General features: G+C 49.4%; 1 protein-coding gene across 2 annotated transcripts; it reads left to right on the top strand.

Annotated features, from left to right (window-relative positions):
* The first annotated feature begins 1448 nt into the window (after positions 1–1448).
* On the top strand, positions 1449–15854 carry LOC119060948 (histone-lysine N-methyltransferase PRDM9-like). Of its 2 annotated transcripts, XM_053658685.1 has the most exons (11): positions 1449–1570; positions 2256–2350; positions 2654–2777; positions 3069–3179; positions 4227–4276; positions 6291–6447; positions 7063–7164; positions 7363–7634; positions 8044–8111; positions 9237–9430; positions 11580–15854. In XM_053658685.1, the coding sequence occupies exons 1-11, from the start codon at positions 1477–1479 to the stop codon at positions 13190–13192; spliced, it is 2880 nt and encodes a 959-aa protein (XP_053514660.1). In that variant the 5' UTR covers positions 1449–1476; the 3' UTR covers positions 13193–15854. The 2 variants fall into 2 exon arrangements, with proteins under 2 accessions (XP_053514660.1, XP_053514661.1); XM_053658686.1 differs by lacking the exons at positions 8044–8111; positions 11580–15854 and having other exon boundaries at positions 7024–7164; positions 9237–9349.
* The last annotated feature ends 10670 nt before the right edge of the window (positions 15855–26524 follow it).

The raw sequence follows: 26524 nt of genomic DNA, 5'->3' as shown, positions 1-26524 counted from the left end.
AGCTACTAGGAGAAAATTTTGAAAAGTGGAATTTTCGAATCAGAGGGTGTGAGGATGTTGTTTCTGGATGGCTATTCTCAAAAGAATCGCTGGGAAATCTGCGCCAAAGGACCCTTCCCCAAGTCTTTCAGAGCAAGGGCACTGCACCTGCTTGCTCATCAGCCTCAGAGATGTCAGGAGTCCTCTGGATCCCCATATGGGCCACCACATTATGTTGACCTTAAAAACATAGCATTCAGTTATTTTACCAGCGGATAAGGGGTTTTATTCAGAAACAGTAAAAAAAAATTGCAGTTTAGGACAAGCAAGCTGTAGCAAAAGTCATTGGCAAGATCCATAAGTAAAAGAGAGGAACGTAATGTTTCATAGAGAAAGGAGGAAGGCAGTAGGGATCATTTCAACAGAAAGTGCACTGGAGGAAACTGTCACGGTGACGATGGTTTCTCTCTGGCTGCGTTGCTGAGGAGTCGGTTTCTCCTGGGAGCACACAATACATCTTCATGTTGGGGCCTGTGACAGAATTTTTCCTGTAATTGACCCTGGGTGATGTTATGTGACAGCAACCCCACTTACCCCCAAGTCCACTTTAGTGAGGTTTCCCTTTACTCAATTTCACAGTAATAGTTGGCTTATTTGCCATCCATGGAAATCAAGTTATATTTACGTGCTCAAAACGAGGTAAGGACCAGAAAGGCTCTTCCCAGTAGCCGCTAAACTGACCCTGCTCTGTGGACCCCTGTACTCAAATTTGATGTTATTTTTATGCAAAATACTTGATTTTCCCAGTATTTCTAAATTTATTTAGTTTTGCTTGGCTTTATCTCGTCTTCCTATTTCTGAAATATTTTTACTCCTGAGCTACTTACAACACACCTATTGTTCATAACACCACTTCTTTGCGATGTGAAATTCTCCCAGTGTGTTTTCCAGTATACTTATTATGTCATTTGTTGTAATTAAATATTTCAGCCCTCTGGGACTTATTTTGTGTCTATGAATTGCGTGGTCAGAATTTACTGACTTAAGTTCCCACAGAACGCAATGCAGTCTTGACCGCGTCCTCACTGCTTATGCAGCTCTAGCTGAAAGTGGGTTTGAAAAGGGGGGGCGGGGGAGCGGACGGGCCTAGATGTAAGTTGTGGATCCCGACCACAGTCTGGTGGAACAAAGGCACTTTGTCAGGCGGCAGGAGGTCCACGTTCACCCTAACATCCTCCCCGGCTCGGAATTCCCAGCTCCTGCGGTATGGATTCCCCACCAGCTGCGGGACTCCGGGACTCGGAGCGACAGGCTGCGTGACTAACTAACGCTAGGGAGACCCAGGGTAGCCAATCCCCGCGGGGCGGGGCGGGTCTTCCGCTGGCCAGTCCGGAACCCAGGGGGCTCGGCCCCTCTGCCCCGCCCTTTCAGTGTCTTCTGATCGCCCATTGGCGGGCAGGGTTCTGGGCTCTCAGTAGTGATTGGACTATATTCAGGATGAATCCTCCCCCCCAGGGCGGGAAGCCCCGCAGCTCTACGAGGAGCACCGCGGAGGTGGGCGGTACCGCGGGGGTCCTCCGGAGACTGACCGGTAAGCGGGGAGCCTTGCCGCGTGGAACCCTTAGCCCGAGACCTTCAAAGTCCAGCCTGAGAGACCCCAGATGCCCTCATCCTGAGGGGCCCCAAACCCCTTCAGCATCGAGGGGCCCGCGTCCGCCTACCCGGAGGACCCACATCTCCTGACCCCCAACGCCTAGACCCCCAAACAGCCCGAAAACCCCAGTTCCCCTCGGCTCGGGGCACCCGACCTGCAGCTCGCCCAGAACGACCAAATCTCCCCAAACTCAGAGACCCCAAATGCTGTCGTCCTGGAAACCGACTCAGTGGTGGGGACCCTGAAGCCCCTCCATGGGACGCCCCAAATGTCCTCAGCCGCAGGGTCTGACCCTCCCCCCGGCCTCAGTGTCCTCAGACGGGAAGACGCAGGATCGGGTCTCAGGGACCCCCGAGCCTGTCAGCCTTCCCCGGGAAAAGTGCGTTTCCTGGCGCCCCCACAGGCCCGTTGGGACGATGGGCCCCCAGACACTCGGGCAGCTGCCTGCGGACCCCTGCTGAGGCGGCCACCGAGGGAAGGGCGGGAACAAGGGCGCCCCCGCCGGCGGCGCGGCCTCGCCGCATCAGCCCCTCCTCCCGCAGGGCCCGGCGTCCCCCTCTCCCGGCGCCCCGCCAGCATGGAGAAAGCCATTAGGTCCTCTCAGCGTCTTCTCCTTCCACAGGCTCCTCGGATTTCGGGCGGGACAGCATGAACCCCGACGGGGGTCCGCAGCACAGCCCCGAGGGAGAAGCGGGGCGGACGGGGCAGAAGCCTCAGGTGAGCTGAGGGGCCGGCGAGGAGCGTGGGGACAGGGCTCCGCAGACGCCCGGCCCTCGGGGTGGCCCTGGCTGTGCGGGTGCAGAGCGCTGGTGGGAGAGACGGGACTCCGCGGGGCAGGGCCGGGCAGGGAAGTGGGAGAAGGCCCCGAGGAACAGCGCTCGGGGAGCCAGCACTCGACGGAGACGGGCTCAGTGCTTGCGGCACGGGGACCACCGAGGCCCCGCCTGCTCCCTGCACCCGGGGCCGCGCGCCTTCTCACTCGCATTACTGAGTTACCGATGTTTCCACTCTGTTCTCCAGGCTGAAGAAGCTTTGAAAGACGCTTCCCTCCACTTCTCCAGGGAGGAGTGGGCAGAGGTGGGAGACCGGCAGAAACGCTGGTACCAGAACGTGAGGAGGAACTTGGACGCGCTCCCCAGCCTAGGTAGCTAGTGCGCAGGCGCTGGGCCCAGGGGCCTGATGAACCCCCCAGGCTGCTGGGCCGGCTCCAGCTCAGGCGGCTCCATCCGCCTGCACCTCCCTCTTGCAAGGACCCCGATCAGGGGGGCATTTGATCCTAATGTCAGAGCGGGGCTGGCGCTGACTGGTGCAGCTCTCACAGCAACTCCTTACTGTAGACTCTTCCATCCCATCAGAGCCGATCACAGGAGCTTCCTGGAGCTTGTTCCTCTTCCAGGCTCTGTGCTTCCAGGACAAAGGTGTTCTCTCTTTCCAGGTCTCAGGGCCCCTCGACCAGCTTTCCTGTGTCACCACCCCAGGCAGGCCACCGAGCTCCAGGAGGAGGACCCTGAGGACTCTGATGAAGAATGGACTCCAAGGCAGCAAGGTGAGGGGCAGGAGGAGCCTGAGCTGCCCTCCTGACACGGCCCTGGTTTAGGTCAGGCTGCACCTCAGCAGTTAACCAGGGAATAGGATTTGCTTGTCCAGCGAACAGGCAGGATGCAGAACAGTGTGTGGTACAGTGAGGGGCTATTGCTATAAACTTTCAAGTCTGCAAAATCATGTTATATATTTATAGACACATTAATAACCAGTAAACGTATAAGAACATACAAGTGAATAAGAAATAACTAATTCAGAATAGTCATCTCAAGAGAGGGAGGCAGGTCTGGCAGGCAAGGAGTGTTCGGACACCTGGCCGCCCGATGGCTGCAAGGAGACAGTCAGGAACAGTATTAACCAAGGTGATGACGGTAGCTGGGGGGAGGGGCCAGGGTAGTGAGTAGTTTTATCACTGTATCGTTTTCTGATGTTGGCCGGGGTGCCATTCCATCCTGTATCATGAGTGTTCGGTGGATAGAGTCAGTCCACTTTCATGGGTCTGGGGTTGAAACACAGCTGAAGCCAAGACGTGATCTTTAACTTGACTGGAATTCTGTTTCTGTGATCAGCAGACTGTGGATGCCAACCAGAGTCTAATGATAAGGAAGGGCGTGGATGGCCAGTGTGTGCACAGGGGGGAGGATACCAGAGAAAGGAGGCGAGGGGTTGGTAGGGCCGTTAGCCTGGACAAGGCCAGTTTGAATGAAGACAACAGAGCAGAGAAAGGGTTCTGTTGAAGACATGGAGTTTCTGTGCAGTTACTTTTATTACATTTTTGTCAGGAGGAGCCAATTTATTTTTTGATAAATGATAATAGATGCTTTATGAACATAGGATGAAGTGTAGAAGAAACTTTGTCTATTTTTTTATTCTAATGAAATTACTGGATGGCCCCAATAGAAGCATAGACTTTAATGATACCTCAGAAAACATTCTCCAATCATCCTGGGGTTGTTCTTGAACTACTCATTCAGAATTGTCTCCCTAATAAGAATCTCCAGATTTTGGAAACATTTACCAACCAAAACACTGATTTATCATCATCTTTCAGTGAAACCTTCTCCAGTGACCTTCAGGAGGAAACAGAGTAAACACCAGAAGGTGAGTGTTTCCCAAATCCTGTTGACAAGAAAATTTTCCTCATGGATAGAAATGCAGGTAAGAGTAGGAAAATGCAGAAAGTATCCTAGGAACTGCTGCCTTCTTTCCTGGACTCTTCAACACATTGTTTGATATTACCATCTTTTTTTAGAGATTTTATTTATTGATGTTTTAGAGAGAGGGGAAAGGAGGGAGAAAGTGAGGGGCATAAGCATGTGCGAGACACACCTGTATGGGTTACCACTCACCCACCCCGAGTAGGGACCTGAACCACAACCCAGGCGTGTGCCCTGACAGGAAATGGAACTGGTGACCTTTCACTCTGCAGGCCAGCACTCAATCCACTGAGTCACACCAGCCAGGGCTCATCATCATCTTAATAGTTAACAACTACAGCAACAGTTGTAACTACCATTTGCTTCATTCTCACAATGTTTCAGACTTTAAGAATTCTATGTGAATAAACTCACTCAAACATTACAACACCCCGATGAGGTATGTACTATATAACTGTCACCATTCATGATGAGGGAAGTGAGCTTTCAGAGATACAGAAATGTTTGACTATATGTCTAAGATCACAGTATCAGTGGTAGTGCAATCTAACCCATAGTTGCTTCTCTAAAACACTTAAAAACTCATTAAAACTTTCAGAGTTTTGACCACACCACCATGACCAGTTGCTTTTCGTGCTGCAAAGGGGAAGATCGCCAGTTTGTTCCTGGTCAGGGTGCATGCCTGGGTTGTGGGTCAGTTTCCAGGTTGCAGTGTGTGTGAAAGGCAAGTAAGTGACAATGTTTCTTTCTCCCTCACTTCCCCCTCTCAAGAAAATGAACAAAAATTTTTTTAAATTAGAAGAATAGACTTTCATAGTTTCTAAATTTTACATTGTCTTATCCGTATGTCATTACATCATTCATCTGACTGATGATTTCAACCAAAGTTCTTCTCTGCTATGCTGAAGTGAGAGATGCACTAAGACCCTCTGACTAAGGAAAGTGTATGATGTGTAGGCAGTTGGTGCAGTGCATGGTCCCAGATGAAGAAGAATGTAAAGTGTCCAGGATCACAGCCTCCCACTCTAATAAAGAGCATCTCCCACCCCTGAGGGGCTGCAGGTTTGATGATTGAGAAACAACAAATAATAAAATGACTTAAGGACTTCATATAGGTTGCACACTCTTCTCATCCATCTGGAACTGATTTCAAAGGCCCTTTCTTATACAGGCAAGTGACAGCTTCTTTGTCTGAGTTCCAGTGAGGCCACTCTCATCCTATTTAGCATCATTTGTTCAACCCGCTTCCCTCCCCATTGGAAGGTCTTTGAGAGGCTGGTCCATACCTGAGAGTTCTCAGAAGTCACAGGCACAGATCAGGGCCCCTGAGGGCCCCCGAATGCTTGCTGAATGAATGATTTCACAATTACAAATTAAACTAGAAGATGATCAATGAACACTGAAGGTAATTTCTGTGAGATGTGAAATATGGAGAGAGCTGAGCAGTAAATTAATAGCAGGACTGTAATCTCACATCTGTACTGTATTACACAATTCACAGAAGACTTGGGTGAGCATTATTTAATTGCACATTCACTGTAACATAGAAAATTAGCATGTTAGAGCTCATGAAACTGAACACAACTAGCTACTGCTACAGCCTTACTCAAACAGAACTGGTGGGAACCAGCTCATCTAAATACAAATATTCTTTCTAAGGTACTGCGAATTTTACCACCATTTTATTTACTGTCTAGATATGTTTCTGCCAAATATTTCTTTATTCTCTTCCCAATATCCTTTATTCTCAATATTATACAGACAGTTGAAAGAAAAGAGCCATAAGGCATGAGTTCTAATCTTGGATTCATTACCCACATTGGCCCTATACCCTCTAATATTCATACTCCCTAGACATTTTCAAGGGTTGAAGTGTTAAAGACATGTATGTAAAATGTACCACAAGCCTTAAAAATTAAATACTTGTTATCTTTTAATATGTGACTCTTATATTGAAGGCAACATCGAAGGTGCCATTAAGCAATGAATATAGTTTGAAGGAATTGTCAGGAACAGCAAATTTGATGACTGCAAGTGACTCAGAGCAGGCCCAGAAACCAGTGTTCCCTCCTGGAGAAGCATGTGCCTTTGGAAAGCATACTAGACGAAAATCAGGTAAGAAAAAATAATTTGGAAACTTGAGTTCCTCTAAGTCCTATAGAAGGGCTTGTAAGTACGACCTAGGTATGTGGGGAGGACTTTGGACGGGCCCAGATTTAAGGTGGGCTAAGCTGAGACTGAAGTTAGCAATGGAGCTTTGGGCAAATCCTATAAATTCTCTGAGCTCCCAAATGCTAATCTGTGAAGTGAAGGTAAGGAAACATCACTCATATATATTGTCTGAAAACATTAAATTTAAAACAGTTGACACATGCAACTTGTCCAATAAACCATGTGTGATAACAGCAACCACACTTTATTGGTGTTGTGTGCCCAGGCCTTTACCCAATGCCTAACACATACTGTGCACTCAACAAATATTTTATGAATGATTAAAGGTTGGCAAGTTAAACCTGGTATAGGGAAGATCTAGAAACTAAAATTGAATCCGTTATTTGTAGTTAGTGTGGAGTCTTCATCTTCTGAACCAATAGTTAACAGAGTAAAATACCAGAGTGTGCAAAAGGACAGGTAATAAATTGATGGGAGGAGATTGTGTGTTATCTGACAAAATGGGAACTAACACTATAGATCCCACCAACCTGGCTCACCTGCTCTTCTCCAACTCAGAACTCAGGAGAAAGGAGATGGACGTGAAGATGTACAGCCTACAAGAAAGAAAGGACTGTGTGTACCAAGAGGTCACCGAGCCCCAGGATGATGACTACCTTTGTAAGTGACCCTCACTAAGAAGCAAGTTATGATACAGTAATTCCATCTAGTCCTTTGGTCCCCAAATCATTCCCTTCCTTAGTCACCTGGAGTACAGGACTGAGTCTCAATGATGTCAGTGTCACACTCCCTCTGAAGGTCTTTGTGTCCAGGAACATGTGCTATACCTTCCCTAACCCCTGATGCTCTCGCTTCCAGATTGTGAGAAGTGTCAGAACTTCTTCATCGACAGCTGTGCTGTGCATGGGCCCCCTACATTTGTAAAGGACAGTGCAGTGGACAAGGGGCATCCCCACCGCTCAGCCCTCACCCTGCCCCCTGGGCTGAGAATCGGGCCATCGGGCATCCCTGAGGCTGGGCTTGGAGTGTGGAATGAGGCAGCTGATTTGCCAGTGGGTCTGCACTTTGGCCCTTATGAAGGACACATCACAGAAGATGAAGAGGCAGCCAAGAGCAGATACTCCTGGCTGGTGAGAACTATTTACCTCTTCCACTGTCCTCTGGCTTCCCACATTCCTTCTGAGGCCTGGAGGGACCTCACCTCTTATGTGCTAGACATGGAGGGGACAATGTGGTCAGCTCTGTGTATTGACTGGACTTCACATGTACACAGAGCTCCTGTTGAAGGATCAGAAAGTAAGTGGGAGCAAAGTGGTGCAGACACAAAGGAGCGGCTCCTCCCTTATGGGGCTCCTGCTCTGATTGGACAGGTAAACTCATGTGTAGGTGATGAATTAGAAAAATATCATGTGGTCACAGCTGGCACTTGAATCCCCATGCAGGCTGAATGAGCTTTGATGACCATGGAGTAAAATAATTCTGACTATTACCTTCCCACCAAAAAAATAAAAGGTCTTTACCTTCTTTTGTGAAACTCAGATCGCCAAAGGGAGAAACTGCTATGAGTATGTGGATGGAAAGGACAGATCCTGGGCCAACTGGATGAGGTGAGGTCAACAGGTCTCTGGGTGCCAGAGGGGACTCTCATCCCCCATGAGCCCATAATACTGTCCCTCTCATCATTCCTCCCTCAGTGGTCTCCCTCAGTCCTTTTTTCCCTCTTCTTCTCCATACAGTGTTCTTTCATTTCAGGGGACTTTTAGGGAAAAAGTATAGCACACGTCCTCAAAATATAAAGGTCTCTGCTAGAAACAATATGGGTGCTAGAAAGGACCGTGAAGAGCCCAGATACACCAGGGACGCTGGGTTACACTTTATTATCACATGAACATTAATTAAGCACTTAGTATATTCTAGTTATGGTGAAGGGATACATTCCTTCAGATCACACAACCCATGTCCTTCCGGAGGACCTCTCGCAGACGGGCATAAAACCAACTGCTCTTAGAAACTATTAATTTTCAAGAAGTGCACAGAGTTAAGATAGCACAAACCAAGGGTGGCCTAAACCTGTGAGGGCAGCAAACCATCCCAGCCTCACTCCAAACTAGAGCTGGGGTGAGACCTGCAGAGGAAGGGTCATGGGCCCTTATCCTGAGAGCGGTTCTCTTTTATCCGGGATAACAGAATGTGAATCAACTACTATCTCTCTGTTTTATTTTACTAAGACAAAAAGACCTCCAATTTTCTATAGTAATCTTGAGCAGGCAAGTGAATGGTGCCCTAAATAAAGTGTAGGAGGGTTAGAGAAAGGCCTCTCAAGAGAAAACACATGTGGGCTGAGTGCTGGATAATTAGTGAGCTAATTCAGAAGCAGAGCCCTAGATCAAGCACCAGGTTCTGTGGTGTGAGACAACTTGATTTAGAGGTTGGAGAAGCCAGATATCACTGGACATTATGGCCAGTCATGGTGGAGGCTAAGTCTAGAACTGGGTTCTAGGAAGTGGTATTAGGCAGGATGAACACTGCAAGCAGGACTTGGAGGTAAGAATTCACGTGACATGCTGGCAGACGCTCAGACACTGAACAAAGATTCCCCAGAAGCATTAGGGGCCGTGGGCAACACCAGAGCCTGAGGGCCTTCAGAATCAGTGAGGGGCTGGACATGGATGTAACAGGTAGTGGGAACTCATCACTGTGCTTTTCTTTCCCTTCCTCTGCCTCAATCCCAGGTTTGTGAACTGTGCCCGGGATGATGAAGAGCAGAACCTGGTGGCCTTTCAGTACCATGGGAAGATTTTCTACCGAACCTGCCGTGTCATTAGGCTGGGCCATGAGCTGCTGGTCTGGTGCGGGGACGAGTATGGCCAAGAGCTGGGCAGCAAGTGGGGCAGCAAGTGGAAGAGAGAGCTCATGGCCGGAAGAGGTGGGCACCGCTGTTCTTCAAAACAGAAAGAAAAGAAAGAATTCTCCATAGAAAAATTCATGACCCAACTCTTAAGTGGAGTAAAATCCACTCTAAAGTCAGTCAAGTTTCAAATCAGATGCTTCAGAAATTCACAATGCATTCATATGCCTTTCACTCTTGGGCAAAAAAATTTTATTAAATTTATTTATTTATCTTTAGAGGGGAAGGGAAGGAGAGAGGGAGAGAAATGTCAATGTATGGTGCCCCTTGTGAGTCCCCTGATGGGAACTGGCCTGCAACCCAGGCATGTGCCCTGACTGGGAATCGAGCCATGGTTGCTTGGTTCCCAGGCCCACACTCAATCCACTGAGCTACACCAGCCAGGGCTAGGGCAAAATTTTTATATTTTTTATTTTTTAAATAAATTCATGAACAAAATACACAACCGCATGTAGTGCTGAAAGACTGAGAGGCAAAACAAAAATTCTCAAGCACTAACCAGTTCTCTCACCAAGGCAGTTTTTCTGACACTTTCATAGCTGTTTCTTCTTAATTTTCCTCCATACTTCTAAATAAGACATTTTTGTTTAAAGATTTTGTCCTGGCTGGTGTGGCTCAGAGGATGGAGCACCGGCCTGTGAACTAAAGGGTCACCAGTTTGATTCCCAGCCAGGGCACATGGCTGGGTTTTGGGCCAGGTCCCCAGTACGGGGCATGTGAGAGGCAACCACACATTGATGTTTCTCTCCCTCTCCCTACCTCCCTCCCCCTTTTCTGAAAAGAAATAAATATATAAAATCTTTTTAAACAAGATTCTATTTATTTTTACAGAGAGTGGAAAGAGGGAGAAAGAAAAATCAATATGCAAAGGAAACATTAATCGGTTGTCTATGGCGCACCCCCAACTGGCGCACAACCCTGGCATGTGCCCTGAGACTGGATCGAACTTGTAACCTTTCAGTTTTCAGGCAACACCCAACCCACCAAGCCACACCATTCGGGCAGGGCACATTCGTTCATCATTTCAGTGAATTATCATGAGAGATTGTACTTTGTGGTGCATGGTGTCCTGGGACCTGGAAATACAGGGTAATGTGAGGATCAGAATCACTGCTCTTGAGGAGCTGACAGGTGAAGGAGGGAAACCCAGGCACACGAGCTTGTGTGTGCATGACACGACACAGCGGTTAGTGCTTTGGAGAAAACTAGTGCAGGACAGGTGCCTGGGGATCAGTGTGAGGGGAGGTGCAGTGTGGCAGGTGGTCCGGGAAGGGTTCTCTCAGGAGACAACATTTACAAAAATACCTGCAGGCAGAGGATCCCAGGCAGAGGGAGCAGCTAGTCCAGGGAAGGAAAGAGGTGGGGCGTTGAATTGGCTGAGGGTCACTCAGGTCTCATCTCAGCATAGATGATAAGAATAGAGATCAGACACATGCTTAGCAGCCCAGAGATGCAGTGCCGATGACCTGAGTTGAGACACTGGGGACTTTCCTGAGTGAAAGTGTGCAGTTGTCAGCTGTAGAGTGGTGTGTTCTCTGTTCTGATTATGTTTTGTTAATTTTTAGAAAAGAAACCCCAGTGGGGAATCCCCTCAGGTTACTTCATCTCCACGTGACAGAGCATGGTGGCCTGGCTAGACAGGACCAGGAGTCAGGCGTGTAAGAAATAAATGTAGTTGAAATATTTTGAAACAGGTCTTTGTGTATTTGAAATAGTCTAACACTAAAAGATAAAGCATAAATAAGCATTTGATGTGAGGCTGAGGAAGGACATTTCATTTTACTATTTTGGAAAACAGAGAAGCAATTCCTAGTTGGAGCCTGTAGTTTTCCTCTTTAACATGACTTGGAAAATACCTACAGATGGGAAAGGTCACTGCAGTTCCATCCACACAGGGAGTGAAATGGCCTTTTATTCTCCTCAAAAGCCCCTAGTCTGGGCAATATTAGAAAAGACCCTTGATGTGGGCTTCCTGGATTCCTGAAGAAGATGCACTGCATAAAAACAAAACAGGAAAATAGACGGCGAGTGGACACTGTGGGAGACAGAGGTTGTGTTGTCACCACAGTAAGAAGGACTCACGGGGCAGGTCTTACCAGGAGACTAATCATACAGCCCAGGCATTGTCGTCAGCACCTGCCCTGACCAAACCTTTCTCTTTCAGCAGAACCAAAGCCAGAGGTGCACCCATGTCCCTCCTGCTCTCTGGCCTTCTCCAGTCAGAAACTCCTCAGCCATCATGTGAAACTCAGTCATCCCTCTCAGATTCTCCCAGGAACATCTGCAAGAAGACGCCTCCAAGCAGAGGAACCCTGTCCAGAGGATCAGAATCAGCAGCAGCAACATACTAGTACGCACAGCTGGAATGATACAGCTGAAGGTCAAGAGGTCAAAGAAAGGTCCAAACATTTGCTTAAAAGAATCAGTCAGAGGAGAATCTCAAGACCCTTTCAACCTTCCAAGGAACAAATGAGGAGCTCTAGTGAACAGGAGAGAATGATGGAGGAAGAGCCCCACAGAGGCCAGAAAGATAGTCCAGAGGACACAGGCAAGTTATTCGTGAAAGTAGGAATGTCAAGAATTGTAACGATCAAGTATGGAGGGTGTTGGCAAGGCTTCAGTGATGGGTCACATCTCATCGGAGGCCAGAGGACACACTCTGGGGAGAAGCCCTATGTCTGCAGGGAGTGTGGCAGAGGCTTTACCTGGAAGTCACATCTCATCGCACACAACAGGATACACTCAGGGGAGAAGCCTTATGTTTGCAGGGATTGTGGGAGAGGCTTTATATGCAAATCACATCTCATCACACACCACAGGATACACTCAGGGGAGAAGCCCTATGTTTGTAGGGAGTGTGGGAGAAGCTTTACACAGAGGTCAAATCTCATCAGACACCAGAGGACACACTCAGGGGAGAAGCCCTGTGTTTGCAGGGAGTGTGGGAGAGGCTTTACATGCAAGTCACATCTCATCACACACCACAGGATACACTCAGGGGAGAAACCCTATGTTTGTAGGGAGTGTGGGAGAGGCTTTACATGCAAGTCATATCTCATCAAACACCAGAGGACACACTCAGGGGAGAAGCCCTATGTTTGCAGGGAGTGTGGGAGAGGCTTTACATGCAGGTCACATCTCATTGCACACCACAGGATACACTCAGGGGAGAAGCCCTATGTTTGTAGGGAGTGTGGGAGAGGCTTTACATACAGGTCACATCTCATCACACACCAGAGGACACACTCAGGGGAGAAGCCCTATGTTTGCAGGGAGTGTGGGAGAGGCTTTACATGCAAGTCAGATCTCATCAAACACCAGAGGACACACTCAGGGGAGAAGCCCTATGTCTGCAGGGAGTGTGGGAGAGGTTTTACACAGAGATCAAATCTCATCAGACACCAGAGGACACACTCAGGAGAGAAGCCCTATGTTTGCAGGGAATGTGGGAGAGGCTTTACATGCAAGTCACATCTCATTGGACACCACAGGACACACTCAGGGGAGAAGCCTTATGTTTGCAGGGAGTGTGGGAGAGGCTTTACATGCAAGTCATATCTCATCACACACCACAGGATACACTCAGGGGAGAAGCCTTATGTTTGCAGGGAATGTGGGCGAGGCTTTACACAGAGGTCAAATCTCATTACACACCAGAGGACACACTCTGGGGAGAAGCCCTATGTTTGCAGGGAATGTGAGCGACACTTTACACAGCGGTCAAATCTCATCACACACCAGAGGACACATTCTGGGGAGAAGCCTTATGTTTGCAGGTGACGTGAATGAATCACTACTATTAAATCACATGTCAATAGCCATAAGAAGTGTATGGAACCTTACTCTCCCCTAGATTGTGGTTAGTAGAGAAGTAACTGGTTAAACAAACCCTCCAGTTTCATGGCAAGAGATGAGATGGACAAACAGTTCCATAGTGATATGGGGGTATCAACAACAAACTCCTTCATGGGTTTTTTGTTGTTGGTTTTTTTTACCTGTTCTAAAATGTTTTGTCTCCATACCCATTCCTCATTTTCCCCATCACTGAAAGTAGAGGATTCCTGAAGTGCCACAAAGAACTCATTCTCTCAGCCACAGAAATTCAACTCTTGAAAATGTGTAAATCTGGAGTCAATCTCCTTTCGTTACTCCCCAAAGAGAGGGATTTGAGGCAGACTGGCCAGGGAAGGGGATTCCCCAGACTCCTGGGAAGTGGGGCCTTTTCTCCAATCCGCTCCCTACCCTCCTCCCTTGGCTTCCCTTGGCTCTTCTGGTTTCCTACCACCTCTGAAGCCTCAGAGGTGTGAACAGCAGGGAGAGATGGATGCTTCTGCATGGATGTGAGCCTGGCTCAGTCTGGGCACCTGGTCTTCCTCACTCCTTGCTGCCCCTCAGGGTCAGCATTTCCTGGTGCATAGCACACAGATTCCACATCAGTCCATAGTGGGTGTGAGTCTCAGCTCTGTCTCCTCCAGCTGTGTGACCTAAGGCAAGATTCTCAACTTCTCTCTGCCTGCTTCCTAGTCTGTGCAATGGAAAGGGGAACTCCAGCCTTTTGGTTTGACATTCGAAGTTGAGTCAGCACAGACAGAATCTGGCAAGAGGATCGCAGAGATCACAAGTCCTGCTGAACAGACTGCAGTGCCCATGTCTTCCGGGTCTTTAGTGCCGGACAAAGGAAGATGGGGGTCTGCAACCAAATTCAGAATTTGAAAAGCAGTAGGACCCCACTGCTTTTTCCACATAGACTCAGCTGCCCTGAGAAGGAAGCCTGAGGTTGGGGGGGTGCCTCCCCCTGATCACCACCCTCTCACTGAGCCTGGGCATCCTCAGAGCCTCCTGAACATGGGCAGGTGGTGCTGAGAGTAGCCTGTGAAACAAGACCTTCACCCACCCCTTGCTGAGAACTGATGGGGAACAGCACCTGCCTGCACTGGGGTGTTAGGATCAATGGGAAGCCAAGGCAGGGAGGACGAGGAAGATGGGTGTCACCCACTGACTCAGCAGTCCTGCGCCTGGTCCAGTTCCATTGCCAGGTGTTCCAGCATCACAAGAAACACCATGCTAACACGTTGAAATTGTAGGTATTATTTCCACTATCTGTGAAAGAAAGGCTTTCAAACTGTATTCATCCCAAGGCCTGGAATACTGGAGAGAGTCCGCAGCACTCACGGAAAGGACCCACAAAACAAACTTGGTTAATTCCTTCTCTCCACTATGTGTTTTATGAGAGAATCTCTAGTGCTTACAGAAAGAGCCCATTGGTAACTTTGGGTAACTGCCTCAACTTAAACTCTCCTGTTAGGGGTCTATTTTACAAGATGGCCAAGTGAGGTCTGAAGCAAGATAAGGATTCAGGCTAACGACCCCCACACATACCTACGTTTGGATAGTCCATCCCCTAGTAAGCTGGCACCACTTTTACCCACCAATCAATATGTAAGTTCTTCTCTCCCCCCCATCCCACAACTGTATATAAGTCCTCAGGACAAAGGGCCTGGTGCTCTTGCCGCCCAACTTCTTGCCTTTCACTCCCATCTCAGCAAGACCTGTCCTCTTCCATGAGAACGTATCACTGATAAACCCAGCTTGCATGCTAATGCACTTGCTGATCTGTAATCCTTTACTGCATTGGCAAGAAGGACCGAGTTTCTCCCGGGACAGGTGCACCCAGTCTGCATGTGGCATTCACAAAGCCCACAACACAGCAGCTTCTGTAATGCACTGTCCTTGTACCTGGGCCCCACAGGCCTTCATACACCACTGACACCATCTCAATATTACTACTTATTGCATCTTTTTAAAAAATATTTTATTTATTTATCTTTAGAGAGGAAGGGAAGGAGAGAAGGAGAGAAATATCAATGCTTGGTTGCCTCTTGTGAGTCCCCTGCTGGGAACTGGCCCACAACCCAGGCATGTGCCCTGACTGGGAATTGAACCACGATCATGTGGTTCGCAGGCCTGTGCTCCATCCACTGAGCTACACCAGCCAGGGCTACTTATTGCACCTTTAAACTTTTGTTTGTGGGGTCTGATGGGATAATGGACGTGCACAATGTTGGTCATTCCTGGCCACCCGCTCCCACATAATGTGCACAATGGCCCAGGAGCACAAAATTCCCATGGACCCAATGGGTGGGAGTCCAGCAAGTCTCAAGGAGAGAACAGGGTAAACATCTACATCTATATAAGCAAGGGTGCTAACAATTCCCAGGAGTCACACTTTTCTTAGAACCAGAGCTGAGTTCAATACAGAGAGATGGTGAACAATCAGTGAGGACACCATTATAAGCTCTCCTGCATGAGGGACAGGACCTAAGTATGACCCACCCTGTTCTTGCTGCAGTGGGTTCACCAAAGGGGGACACCCACCCCCATGACCTGGAATGATGACCTTTCTGTCCTCCCAGTGCCAGGCTTATAAAGAAGAGTGTCTGTATAACCTATGTGGATTTCAATAATAAATATCCACTATTGTGTTCTTTTATTTTTTTTTAAAGGAAGGTGTCTTTCTTTGGTTTGGTTTCCCTTCCCTCTTTCTCCTCCCCCAACCACCACAGCGCAGAGAGAACACCATAAACTCGATATTCTTTCAGCATGGGGCATGGGAGAGGGGCAGAGTCCTGGTGTAATGCTGGCAGAGGGGCTGGTGCTGAAATACAGTGGGAAGGGAACCCACAGACTGCCACGTGATGCTCACCCCTCCCAACCAAGACAGACCCTGGAGCTCTCCCAGAAGGTTTAGCAGTTCAAGTTGAATAGACAGAGGTCTGCTCCCTCTCATTCCCCTTCAGCAGCAAACCACATTCCTAGTGTAGCTGCCAGCCTCCAAAGTGTCCCCCAAATGCACGTGCTGTCACCCCTACCCTTGTACAGTCAGTCCTTCCTTCACAGAACCAGGCTGATCTGTGTTGTGAAAATACAGTGTGCGGCTCTCAAAGCTAAGTCATAAACGGGCCCTTTTGTTTCAGCCTTGCTCACCTAGTTCACACTGTCTCAGACCACCTTGTGCGGGGAGCTGGGGATTTGCACACCCCTCCCTCCCACCTGCCAGCAGCTGGCTGCCATTATCCTTCTTTGAAGAGGAGGCTCCGAGGAGTGAGTGTAGCCTGGCATCTACTGGATTCTGAGTCTCTTGCCCTTGACAGGCAGCTGAAGTCACTGTCCTGTCTCCATGACACCTGGTTTGCCTCCAAGGCCACACTAAGCTACACCTGCTGGCTTCCCAACTTCCCCACAGGACACTATGATCGACCTGGGTGGGGCAAGTCAATAGTCCTTGGGCAAAAACGACATCAGTTGCTGAGGCTACAGGATGGGATGGCCACCTGCCTCCATCACACATTTTGACTCTGTGACTGCAGTGGTCACTGCAGCTGTGGCCAGTCCCACCTGGTTTATGTTCTAATTGTCTGCAGCTGTGGGCTGGCTTGAGGGGGTCACTCACCAGAATGGTGAGCCACTAACACAGAGCAGCTCACTGCCTTCCAAGCTGGGGTCAGGTAAGCCTTTCTGAAATTTGGCAGATTTGTCTTGACACCCAGACCCTGCCCTGTCTGTCTCGGGCCTGGCCCTGGTCCTAACTGCCCTGCAAAGTTCCTGACCTGGCCTCTGAGAGCTGCGCTTGGGGAAGTATGTTACCCACAGATGCTGTCTTCCAATAGCAGACTTCTTAAAAGTCACTAAAAAAGGCTTTTTAAAAAATAATTATTTAGAGCAAAAGATTGTTAATCTTATCACCTGGAGAAAACTGCCGTAACACCATGAAATTTGCCCTTTAAGATCTTTGGCAGACTCTCACACTTGATGAGAACAATATTGTTTTTTCTAACAACATGCAGTCATTGTTTTTAAAAAGTGAGTTTGGGAAATACAGAAAATAAAAGCACCCATTATTTCATAATCCAGAAGGCACACCAATTAGCACAGCCAGTTAGAGCTTGTGTGAACGCGCACATGGGCGCACCTGCAGTTTCCTTTACAAACGGTACGGAGCCCGTCTGACTTCCTCAGCAGCCTCTTTCCCTCCCACACGCCTTGAACACCTTCCTCCAGTTTCCACAGTTTCACTGGGTCCCACATCCCTGGGCTGAGGTTGCACCAAACCCCCTTGTTGGACCAGAATGGTGTTTCCAGGGAGAGTCTGTACAGCACACGTCAGCCTAGTTCAGTGCAGACGTGAATGTGCAGTGTGTGCCGTGCATTCAGGGCCCAGGAAAGCTCTCCAGTGTCCTGCATTTAAGGGCACAGCACACTCCACCTTCAGGCCTCACAGGATGTCAGCGTCCTCCTCTCAGCCTTCTTCTCCTGAGGAAGGTGTTTCAAAATCCTTGAGGCCATGGTGGGGGTGGGGACACTGCTTTCTGGGGAGCAGAGGAGAAACATGACGGCTGAGTGCTGGCTCTCAGGCGGGACCACGGGCATTGTCCTCTGTGCCCTAGCCTACTTCTCTTTGGTTTTGCAGCTTTTTGCCCAGGTGATGAGGGCCCCCAAGATGCCTCAGACGCTGTGGTTGGTTATAGAAGGTCAGGAGGCAGCAAACCCAAGCCCCTCCCACAGGTCAGGGTGGTGCTGACAGCCGCTGGGCTTACTAGACAGTTGGCTTGTGCTCTAGTTTCTCTCCTGTTGTCCTTTTAGGAAGCTCTGTCTGGGCACCAGATGGACTACTGATGTTCCCCAATGGCCCCTTTGATCTCAACAGGCAAAGGAGAGACTGGGCTACCCCTCCCATCTACTTCCCAGAGAATGACTGAGACCCATTCCCAAAACTGTAGGTCAGGAATTGACAGACCTAGGCAGGCCTAGGAGGAATGGAAATTCACCAGGCAGGAAACCGCCTGCCAACCCTACCCAGGAGGAACAGATGCTCAGCTAAGATTGGGATCTGGGGTCGGTCTATGGTCTATCCGGCACAACCTGAGGCTGGCATAATCTCGTCAGCCTCAGAATGCAGATTTAACCTGAGGCTGACAAGATGTATCAAGAACAATGGTCAGCAGAAATGGCACCCAGCCACCAGCACTAGCCAGTCAGACTCTGACACCCGAACCAGTTACTCTTTGTGGGTTTTTGTGCTTAAAAACCCTGCCCTAAGAACAACGGAGCAAGTCCCAACCTCCCTTGGCTGGCTTGACTTTCCCCCACTAATAAACCCTGCTCCATAGCTTTCCATGTCTGGTTTCTTGAATGACTCCGACCTCATAGGAATGGTCAAGGGCAAGCTCTGGTCTCATTCAAGGAGTCCCGCTGAGAACACTTAGACTTGATGGGGATTGTTCTCTGCAGGTTCTGTTCCTGCGTCATCTCCAGATCAAATAGAACAAGGACAAGAAAGTCCAGGTTTCCTACAGCATCATTGGTCCAGGCTCTGACCCATCTCTTTTCTTTTTCTTTATCCTCACCCAAGGACATTTTTTGGTCATTGCTTTTAGAGAGAGGGGAGGGGTTGAGAGAGAGAAACATTGATGCAGTGATTGGTTGCCTCCCGTACACATGCCTACCAGGGATCGAACCCTCAACCTAGGTACGTGCCCTGACTGGATTGGAACCCTCAACCTTTCAGTTACAGGACGATGCTCCAACCAACTGAGCATCTGGCCAAGGCTGACAAACCTCCTTAGGTGTTTGTTGTAAGAAGGGAAAGTCGGTGGCTGCAGGTGACAACAACCCTGGACGGGGAGAAGCGATTGCACTGCTGTGTCTCCTGTGTGGCGTCAGGGGGGTCTAGAACCAGGGGTGACGGCCTCACTTCCTAAACACCTCAGAGAGCCCCTCGTCTTGTGAAGTCATTCGTGACACATTTGTAAGCCCCTTTCACATTCCAGGGGCTGCACACGGTTCAGAGGGTGGAGGTGGGCAGAGCTGGGTGCAGACCTGAGCGGTGTGCGTCATGGACAAGCTCTGGGCCTCGCGGGGCGGGAAGGTTACAAGGCAGGCCAGCCTCTGAGCTCAGAGTAGACAGCAGCAGCTGAAAAGTAAATGAAACTGAAAATTCCGCATGAAAGGTCATTCTGATGGGCTGATCTCCAGTCCCCCTCACCTGCCAGTGGCAGCCACTGCTGTTTTCTCCCCCTTTTCCTTCCTTTTCTGTCATCGTGACGGCTTTGTCCCCACAGCAAACCCCTGCTCCCAGCCAGCACCAACTGTCTCCTGATGACCCCATGAGGGGAACAGCCACCTCAGGTTCATTCATGGACCAAACTCCAAAGACTTGGTTTAAGCGACCAGGACTCACTCCCCCCACCCAGCTCTCCCCTCTGGCTTGTGAGGCCAGTGTCCAGACAGGATGCCACTGACATTGTCAGGGAACGAGGGATGAGGACCTGGGAGCAGTGGGACAGGTAGAGTGATGAGACCTGGGACGGCCATATGCCCTTCCCTCAGGTCCCTGATAGTTTCATGTTAATGAGGGACAGTGTTCCCACAGCTACAGCCACGTCAGAAGAAAGCCCCAAATCTTTCCAAGTGAGTGAACAAACAACCATGAAATCGCTGCAGTCGTGCAGTGGACTGTACTGCCGTCTGCACAGTGAGGGGACTGAAACGGGAGCACGTTGCACTGTAGACTGCTGTGCTGCTTTTGTTGCCATGCTGGTTGTCAGCTGTTGGGATGTCAACTCCCCTCCACGTTCCCCTGTAGGCACCACCAGGATGCAAGTGACAGCAATGGACACAGCCAACAACAAGAACACCTACAACGTAGCCACGGCTCTCACCACGGTGCCTCAGCACAGCACGCTCACCATCAACCAGCACACGGGCATCGTCGCTGTGCTCACTTCAGGGCTGGACTGACGGGGTCGGGGGCAGGAGGGGCCACTGTGTGCGGTGGGGTCCATGTATATTTGTCCCAGCTGGTGAGCACAGACACCAGCCAATCAGAGCAGATACCAGCCAATCAAACCAGACACCCGCCAATCAGAACAGACTCTTAGAACATGCACCAACCAGTCAGAAGGGGCACCTGCTGCAGACTGGGTCCTGGTGGTGCCCACAGGCTGACTGAGCCCTGAGCACAGTAAGCCCTAAGGAATCACCACAGCACATCAGAAATGTGCTCACGAGGACTTCCGCCAAGATGGAGGCATAGGTGGATGTGCCGTGCCTTCTCACACAACCAAGTTTAGAGACAACTCAATATTAGCAACAGAAAACACAGCCAGAACACAGAAAATTGAACTTTTCGGAAGTCTGTTAACAACAAATTCTTCAGCCTGACCTGTAAGGGGCGAAACCAGCAGCTGGTGGAGCGGGGTTGCACAGGAAAACTCGGTCCAACGGACTCAGGCGCGCGGAATCCAGGCGCAGGGTTGGACCTAGTGAGCGACCGAGCGAGCGACCAAGTGAGCAACCGCGGGGAAACAGCGAGGGAGCAGGGCTGCGGGTTGACTGTGGTCGCGCATTGGTGCGCGGATAGACAAGCGAGGGAGTGGGCGGTTGGACCGGGACCCAGCGGGTCCCCATGGCAAGGGGCAGGGAGGGCGCCGCCATTTCCCCGCTCTGACCCCGCCCCCACATACAGCGTCACAACCCAGCGACCTGGGAGTCCAAGGTTCCGCTCCTCACACTTAAAGGGCCAGAACAGACCAAAATGGCTCAAGAACATCTCAAAGCCCCAGAGCCTATAAATCTAAGCAATGAAGAAATAGCAAAACTCTCAGACGCACAGTTTAAAACACTGGCGATCGGGATCCTCACAGAACTGGTTGATTATAGCCACAGATTAGACAAATATATGAAGGCGAAACTAATTGAAATGAATGGAATTGCACAGGAAACCAATAGCAATGAAAAGGAAACAGGGACTCAAATCAATGGAGTGGACCAGAAGAAAGCAAATAATGGCTGAACAGAAAAGAGTCAAGAAGCAAGAATTCAAAGAAATGAGGAGAGTCTTAGGAACCTCCAGGACATCTTTAAACGCTCCAACATCCGAATTATAGGGGTACCAGAAGGGGGAAAGGACACAGCCACCAGTGGAAAACTTATTTGAACAAATAATAAAGGAGAACTTCCCCAATCTGGCAAAGGAAATAGACTTCCAGGAAATCCAGGAAGCTCAGAGAGTCCCAAAGAAGTTGGACCCAAGAAGGAACACACCAAGGCACACCATAATTATATTAGCCAAAATTAAAATGAAGGAGAGAATCCTAGAAGCAGCAAGAGCTAAGGGGACAGTCACCTACAAAGGAGTTCCCATCAGACTGTCAGCAGATTTCTCAAAAGAGACCTTAGAGGCAAGAAGGGGCTGGAAAGAGGTATTCCAAGTCATGAAATCCAAAGACCTACAACCAAGATTGCTCTGTCCAGCAAAGCTTTCATTTAGAATGGAAGGACAGATAAAGTGCTTCTCGGATAAGATCAAATTCAAGGAGTTCATCATCACCAAGCCCTTATTATATGAAATGTTAAAGGGACTTATCGAAGAAAAAGAAGTTAAAGAAACACGAACAGTGAAAGGACAACAAACTCACAGTTATTAACAACCACACCTAAAACAAAAGCAAACTAAAAGGACAGCTAGATCAGGAGTGGAAACATAGAAATGAAGATCTCAAGGAGGGTTAGCAACAGGGGAGTGGGAGGAGGAGAAGGGGGGAAAAGGTACAGAAAATAAGTAGCATAGACAGTAGATAGAAAATAGATGGGGGGGGCAAGAATAGCATGGGAAATATAGAATCTAAAGAACTTGAGACACATGGACATAAACTAAAAGGGGGGTAATGGTGGGGACGGAGGGGTAGGGTGGAGGGGAATGAAGGGGGGAATAGAACTACTGTAACAGCATAATCAATAAAAAATTTTTAAAAAGATAACTAAATCAGAAAAAAAAAATGTGCTCACAAGACTGCCCTGTGCGTAGCAGGATGAAACGGCCTCTCGCAAAATTAGACCACATTCTCTGCTGAAAATAGAAAACACTCTCAGCATTGCCGCCACCATAAGTGTGGAACACAAAACTAAAGGGGTCCCAGAACCCATTGTCTGGTGCTGGGGCTGGGAATACATGGATCAGATCCCAATCCAGGTAAAGTCTCCTCCGGTCGGTTCTGGGAGGGGATGGTCTGAAATCACCAAACTTTGCCTCTTTGTGGAGCGGGGGGGGGGGGGGGGGGGGGGCAAGGCACAAGCTGAGCGGCCTGTCAGCCTTGCCTTGAACGCCTCACAGGACCCGACCCAGAAGCTGGTTGTTTAACGGAGAGGATGGTCCTTCCAGGTGGGTGCCTCAGGGGTTCATCTGCTCTCTGGGTGGCGCTGGGTGGACGAGCCCAACCTGCCTCTGATCCCCAGGGCAGAGCGCCGCGTGTCTGTCTGCAGAGCGTGCCCGTGTACAGCCTGACAGTCCAAGGTGATGAGTTAAGTTCTGCAGTGACAGCTGGACTCACACTCACTGACAGCAACAGCCACCCTCCCATCTCCAGCCTGACTGTGCCCGGCAGAAGCCAACATACGTCCTGTGAACTGTGTTCGCTGGTGGCTCATGCGTCACTGTGTTGGGCCGCAGTGTCACCCAGGCCCATGGTCCTCAGCCAGGTGGCTTCTTAGAACCCTCTGGGCCTCGCTGGGACACGCCAACCAACCCTCTGTCCCAGGGCAAGAGCAGCGATCTCTAGCCTAGGCAGCGACTCAAACAGGGAGACAAGGGCAGCAGGCAGAGTCCACGACAAAATCCGGATGCAGTTGCTCTGAGGTCAGGAGAGGGGCTCTGACTCCAACCACAAATTCCCATCACAGTGGCATAGGGGTTGGGCACGGGCATCCTTCCTGTGATGGTCAGCCACCGTGGCGTGTGGGCCTCCCTGTGGTCGGTGCTTGTCCAGACAGCGGCCAGACCAGCCAAGTTCTCAGGACTCTGCTCAGGACCTTGGCTGACCAGGAAGAACTGTTAGCTCCAGGTTACTGAGCAGTGTGTGCTGCGTGTTTTACCTGCATGGTCTCAAGTCTGTGAGGCAGAAACGCCTTCAGCCACATGCCCGGAAATGTCGGCAAGATGGTTCAAGAGCACGACTGGCCTGTGGCTCCGTCACACAGTCCAGGCCCAGAGGCCCGGCTGCCAGGCAGCCCGGCAGCAGCACCAGGCACACAGCTCCACCTGTCCTTCCGCTCTGTCTTCCTGGGCCTGTGCGTTGTCCTCCTGGTAGTGAGGGGCCCCTGCACTTCCAGCATCGCACGCCTCCAGTCCCAGAGACAGGGAGGCAGGGGGCAAGAGCCAGTTCCTTTTGAACTGGGAGGCTGCTACTGCTGGGCTTGTTACAGTTGGGGAGCCCTCCCCTCTCTGGATGAAGCCACCGTTTGTGTACTTTGATTCCAAAACAGAGATGCCAGGACACAGAGAACAGCAGAGGTTTGTGCCATTATTCCCAGTGACAAAAATGTGAAGGCACGTCTGGACACTACTTTCTCGTCTAAATGGTCCTGAGCAGTAAATCCAGCTCTGTCCCCAAGGTGACAGGCACATGTCAGGGTCTCGCCTGGGGCTGTCGGGCACTCCAGCTGGGCCCCACTGAAGACTGCACAGGCCTGGCTCAGGACGGAGAAATTTGCTCCCCTCGGAAACACAGTCAGAGGGGCTGGGACAGGGAGGTGGCGGGGGTGGGGGGACCGGCAGCAGAGGACACTCCGGGCCTGACTTCTGCCTCCAGTCCCAGCCCTGCAGGGCTGAGGGCCACGGGCAGGGCCTGAGGGTCTGCAGCCTTGGCCGCTGCTGCCTCCTCCCCCTGCCAGCGGAGCACCTGGGATCGGGGATGCACGGTGTTCGGCCCCTGCCGGCAGGGTCGGTGCTCCTCGTCTGACTGGACTCTGGGTGTTGCTGACCGTCAGCCAGGAGCCTGTGGGGAGCCACCCAGCCCCTGACCCCCGGCTCCCAGCCTGGCACCTGCCAATGCCCCTGACTGTGGTTTGTCTCTGCCAAGCACCTCACTTGAGTGTCTTGGTATTTGGGGGTTTTTTTCTTTGTAAGTGTCATTTATATAACTCTAATGCCCATGGTTACAGCTTCAGACTAGAAAGAGCAAAAGTAAAATAACACAAGTAAAAAAAAATTTACCATATTGTGCTATAAAGCAAATCCCAACAAATGTCCATTGAATGAAATTATTTAAGGTATGTTACTTGCTCTCACTGCTAATAATCTAGAAATCAGGAACAGAGGGTAACTAGAAAGTCCTTTTATTTAGACGTTATAAAATACACTTCTAAATAATCCCCTCAAACAAATCATACTTGGAGTTAGACATAACTTAAACTAGGTGATAATAAAAATACTGTGTACCAAAGCCAGATCAGGTTCCAAATGATCACGGTCAGAGGTTCTCAAGCACAAGTGATTTTGTCCACAGAGGGACATTAGGTAAAGCAGCAACACGTTTCAGATTGTCATGAGGTCACAGGTGAGGGAGGGTGTTACTGGCTAGCTGTGAATAGAGGTAAGGGATGCTAATGAGCACCTACAATGCAGAAAAAACCCAGGAGAAAGAATTTCGTGGCCCAAAATGTCAGCAGTACCGTTACTGGGAAGACTCAAGTTAGGGGAGTTGAGGGATTCCCCTCCGAGGTTCTTATCCTGCTGGAAAGAATGGACTCAGACTGGGGACGACAAGCACAGTGAAAGTGAGGTAGCGGGTTTACCTGTGAATCGCACTGGAGAGGAACCTGCACCAGCCGGTCTGAGTGCTCTGCCTCCTGGGGTTCCAGGGCTGGCACGTTTGCAGCGAGCCTCCAGGCTTCCCCTCCCCGCCCTTCTCCCAGCCTTGGGATTAACACGCAGTCTCAAAGGCTTCCTTTCCCAGATGGAGGAAATGGTACAAAGAACTTCAAAGGCTCCGCTCCAGCTGGTGGTGTGCTCATCCTGGTCTCTCTTGTGACCTTGGAACCTCTGAGAACCTTACCTGACCTGGCTCAGGACTGCTGAATTCCTGGGTGAGACACATCCCTGTCCCACTCTCCCTGCCTTGGTTTGCTGAGAATGAAAAGACCTGCTCTGCATGGGACTCAGTGAAGAGTCCAGGAAAAGGGAAACCGCACGTCACTTTGCTCCCTAGATCTGAGATAATGCCTCTCTCTTTTCGCAGACAGCATACAGACTGAGACCTAAGGAACAATAACAACAACAAAAGCTCTCCATCTTGCAGAGATTGGCGAGTGTCCTAGGCTGAGAAGACACCCTAAAAAGTCAGGAGGCAAAAAGGTCTGACACCTTAGGAGACGGAACCACACTGTGATACGTCATGACGCACGCCTGAGGGCCACTGCTTCTTCTCGTTGCCCACACATCACTCTTCAATAGCTGTTCTACAATGTAACTAGAATAGATAATCTTAGTTGTTTAGTTCCCAGAATTCACCATCTAAAATTTCTCTTTGGAAATTTGGACATTTGCCGTATTATAAGTTCTTTAGATTACCTACAAGAGGCACAGTTTCCCAGAACTGCCCACCCCTCAAGCCTGCCACCTAAATATGCCTCCCACCCTGCACCACCCACATCTGGGGCCCCCTCTCACCTCCAGCCCAGTCCTACCTCTGACCTTAGACCCCGCCCCTCATCAGTAGGTCTGATTTTTAGTGGTCCATTTAAACAAAAATATCCAGGAATTAAGTATACTTATTAACATACATTGTAATGAAGAAATACATTAATAACATATACTTTAGAAATTAAAGACAACTCTGAAAAAGAACTTGTTCAAACAATAAAAAGAAAGGACACTAACTGAGAGAAAATATGAATTACTTAAAACATGGGGTGAAAAATAATCGAAAGTGAAAGAATGGGAATAAAATTCATAGAATGTTGCAAAAGTAGCTGTACAGTTTTTCAATGGGAAAAATATAATTATTAAATAACACACAACAATAAACTTTGTTTCTCGTACTCACAACTCTAAACCTACTTTTGCCCCTCTACTATGCAAACATAAACCACGTGAAAATCACATACTAACATGCAGTAGACGTCAAGGTCAAAAGCATGACTAGATATGAGGTGCACTTTATATCACTGAGTTTAATTTACCAGGAAGATCCAAATTCATAAAACAATGTCATAAACTTAAATTCTATAGAACAGAGACAGAAACAAAAATGTATAGTCATAATAGATTTAACAAAC

The sequence above is a fragment of the Artibeus jamaicensis genome, unplaced genomic scaffold (assembly GCF_021234435.1).
Source record: "Artibeus jamaicensis isolate MK-2021 breed Jamaican fruit bat unplaced genomic scaffold, CSHL_Jam_final scaffold_537, whole genome shotgun sequence".
Taxonomy (NCBI): Eukaryota; Metazoa; Chordata; class Mammalia; order Chiroptera; family Phyllostomidae; genus Artibeus; species Artibeus jamaicensis.
This window is presented reverse-complemented; position numbering and strand designations above follow the sequence as displayed.

What these genes read in the sequence shown, in the direction of transcription:
- LOC119060948 (XM_053658685.1), top strand. Translation starts at nt 1,477, where the DNA reads ATGAATCCTCCCCCCCAGGGCGGGAAGCCCCGCAGCTCTACGAGGAGC. An exon ending in GGACGCGCTCCCCAGCCTAG is followed by an intron (nt 2,778 to 3,068) that starts GTAGCTAGTGCG and finishes CTCTCTTTCCAG; the next exon opens with GTCTCAGGGCCCCTCGACCA. An exon ending in AACAGAGTAAACACCAGAAG is followed by an intron (nt 4,277 to 6,290) that starts GTGAGTGTTTCC and finishes CTTATATTGAAG; the next exon opens with GCAACATCGAAGGTGCCATT.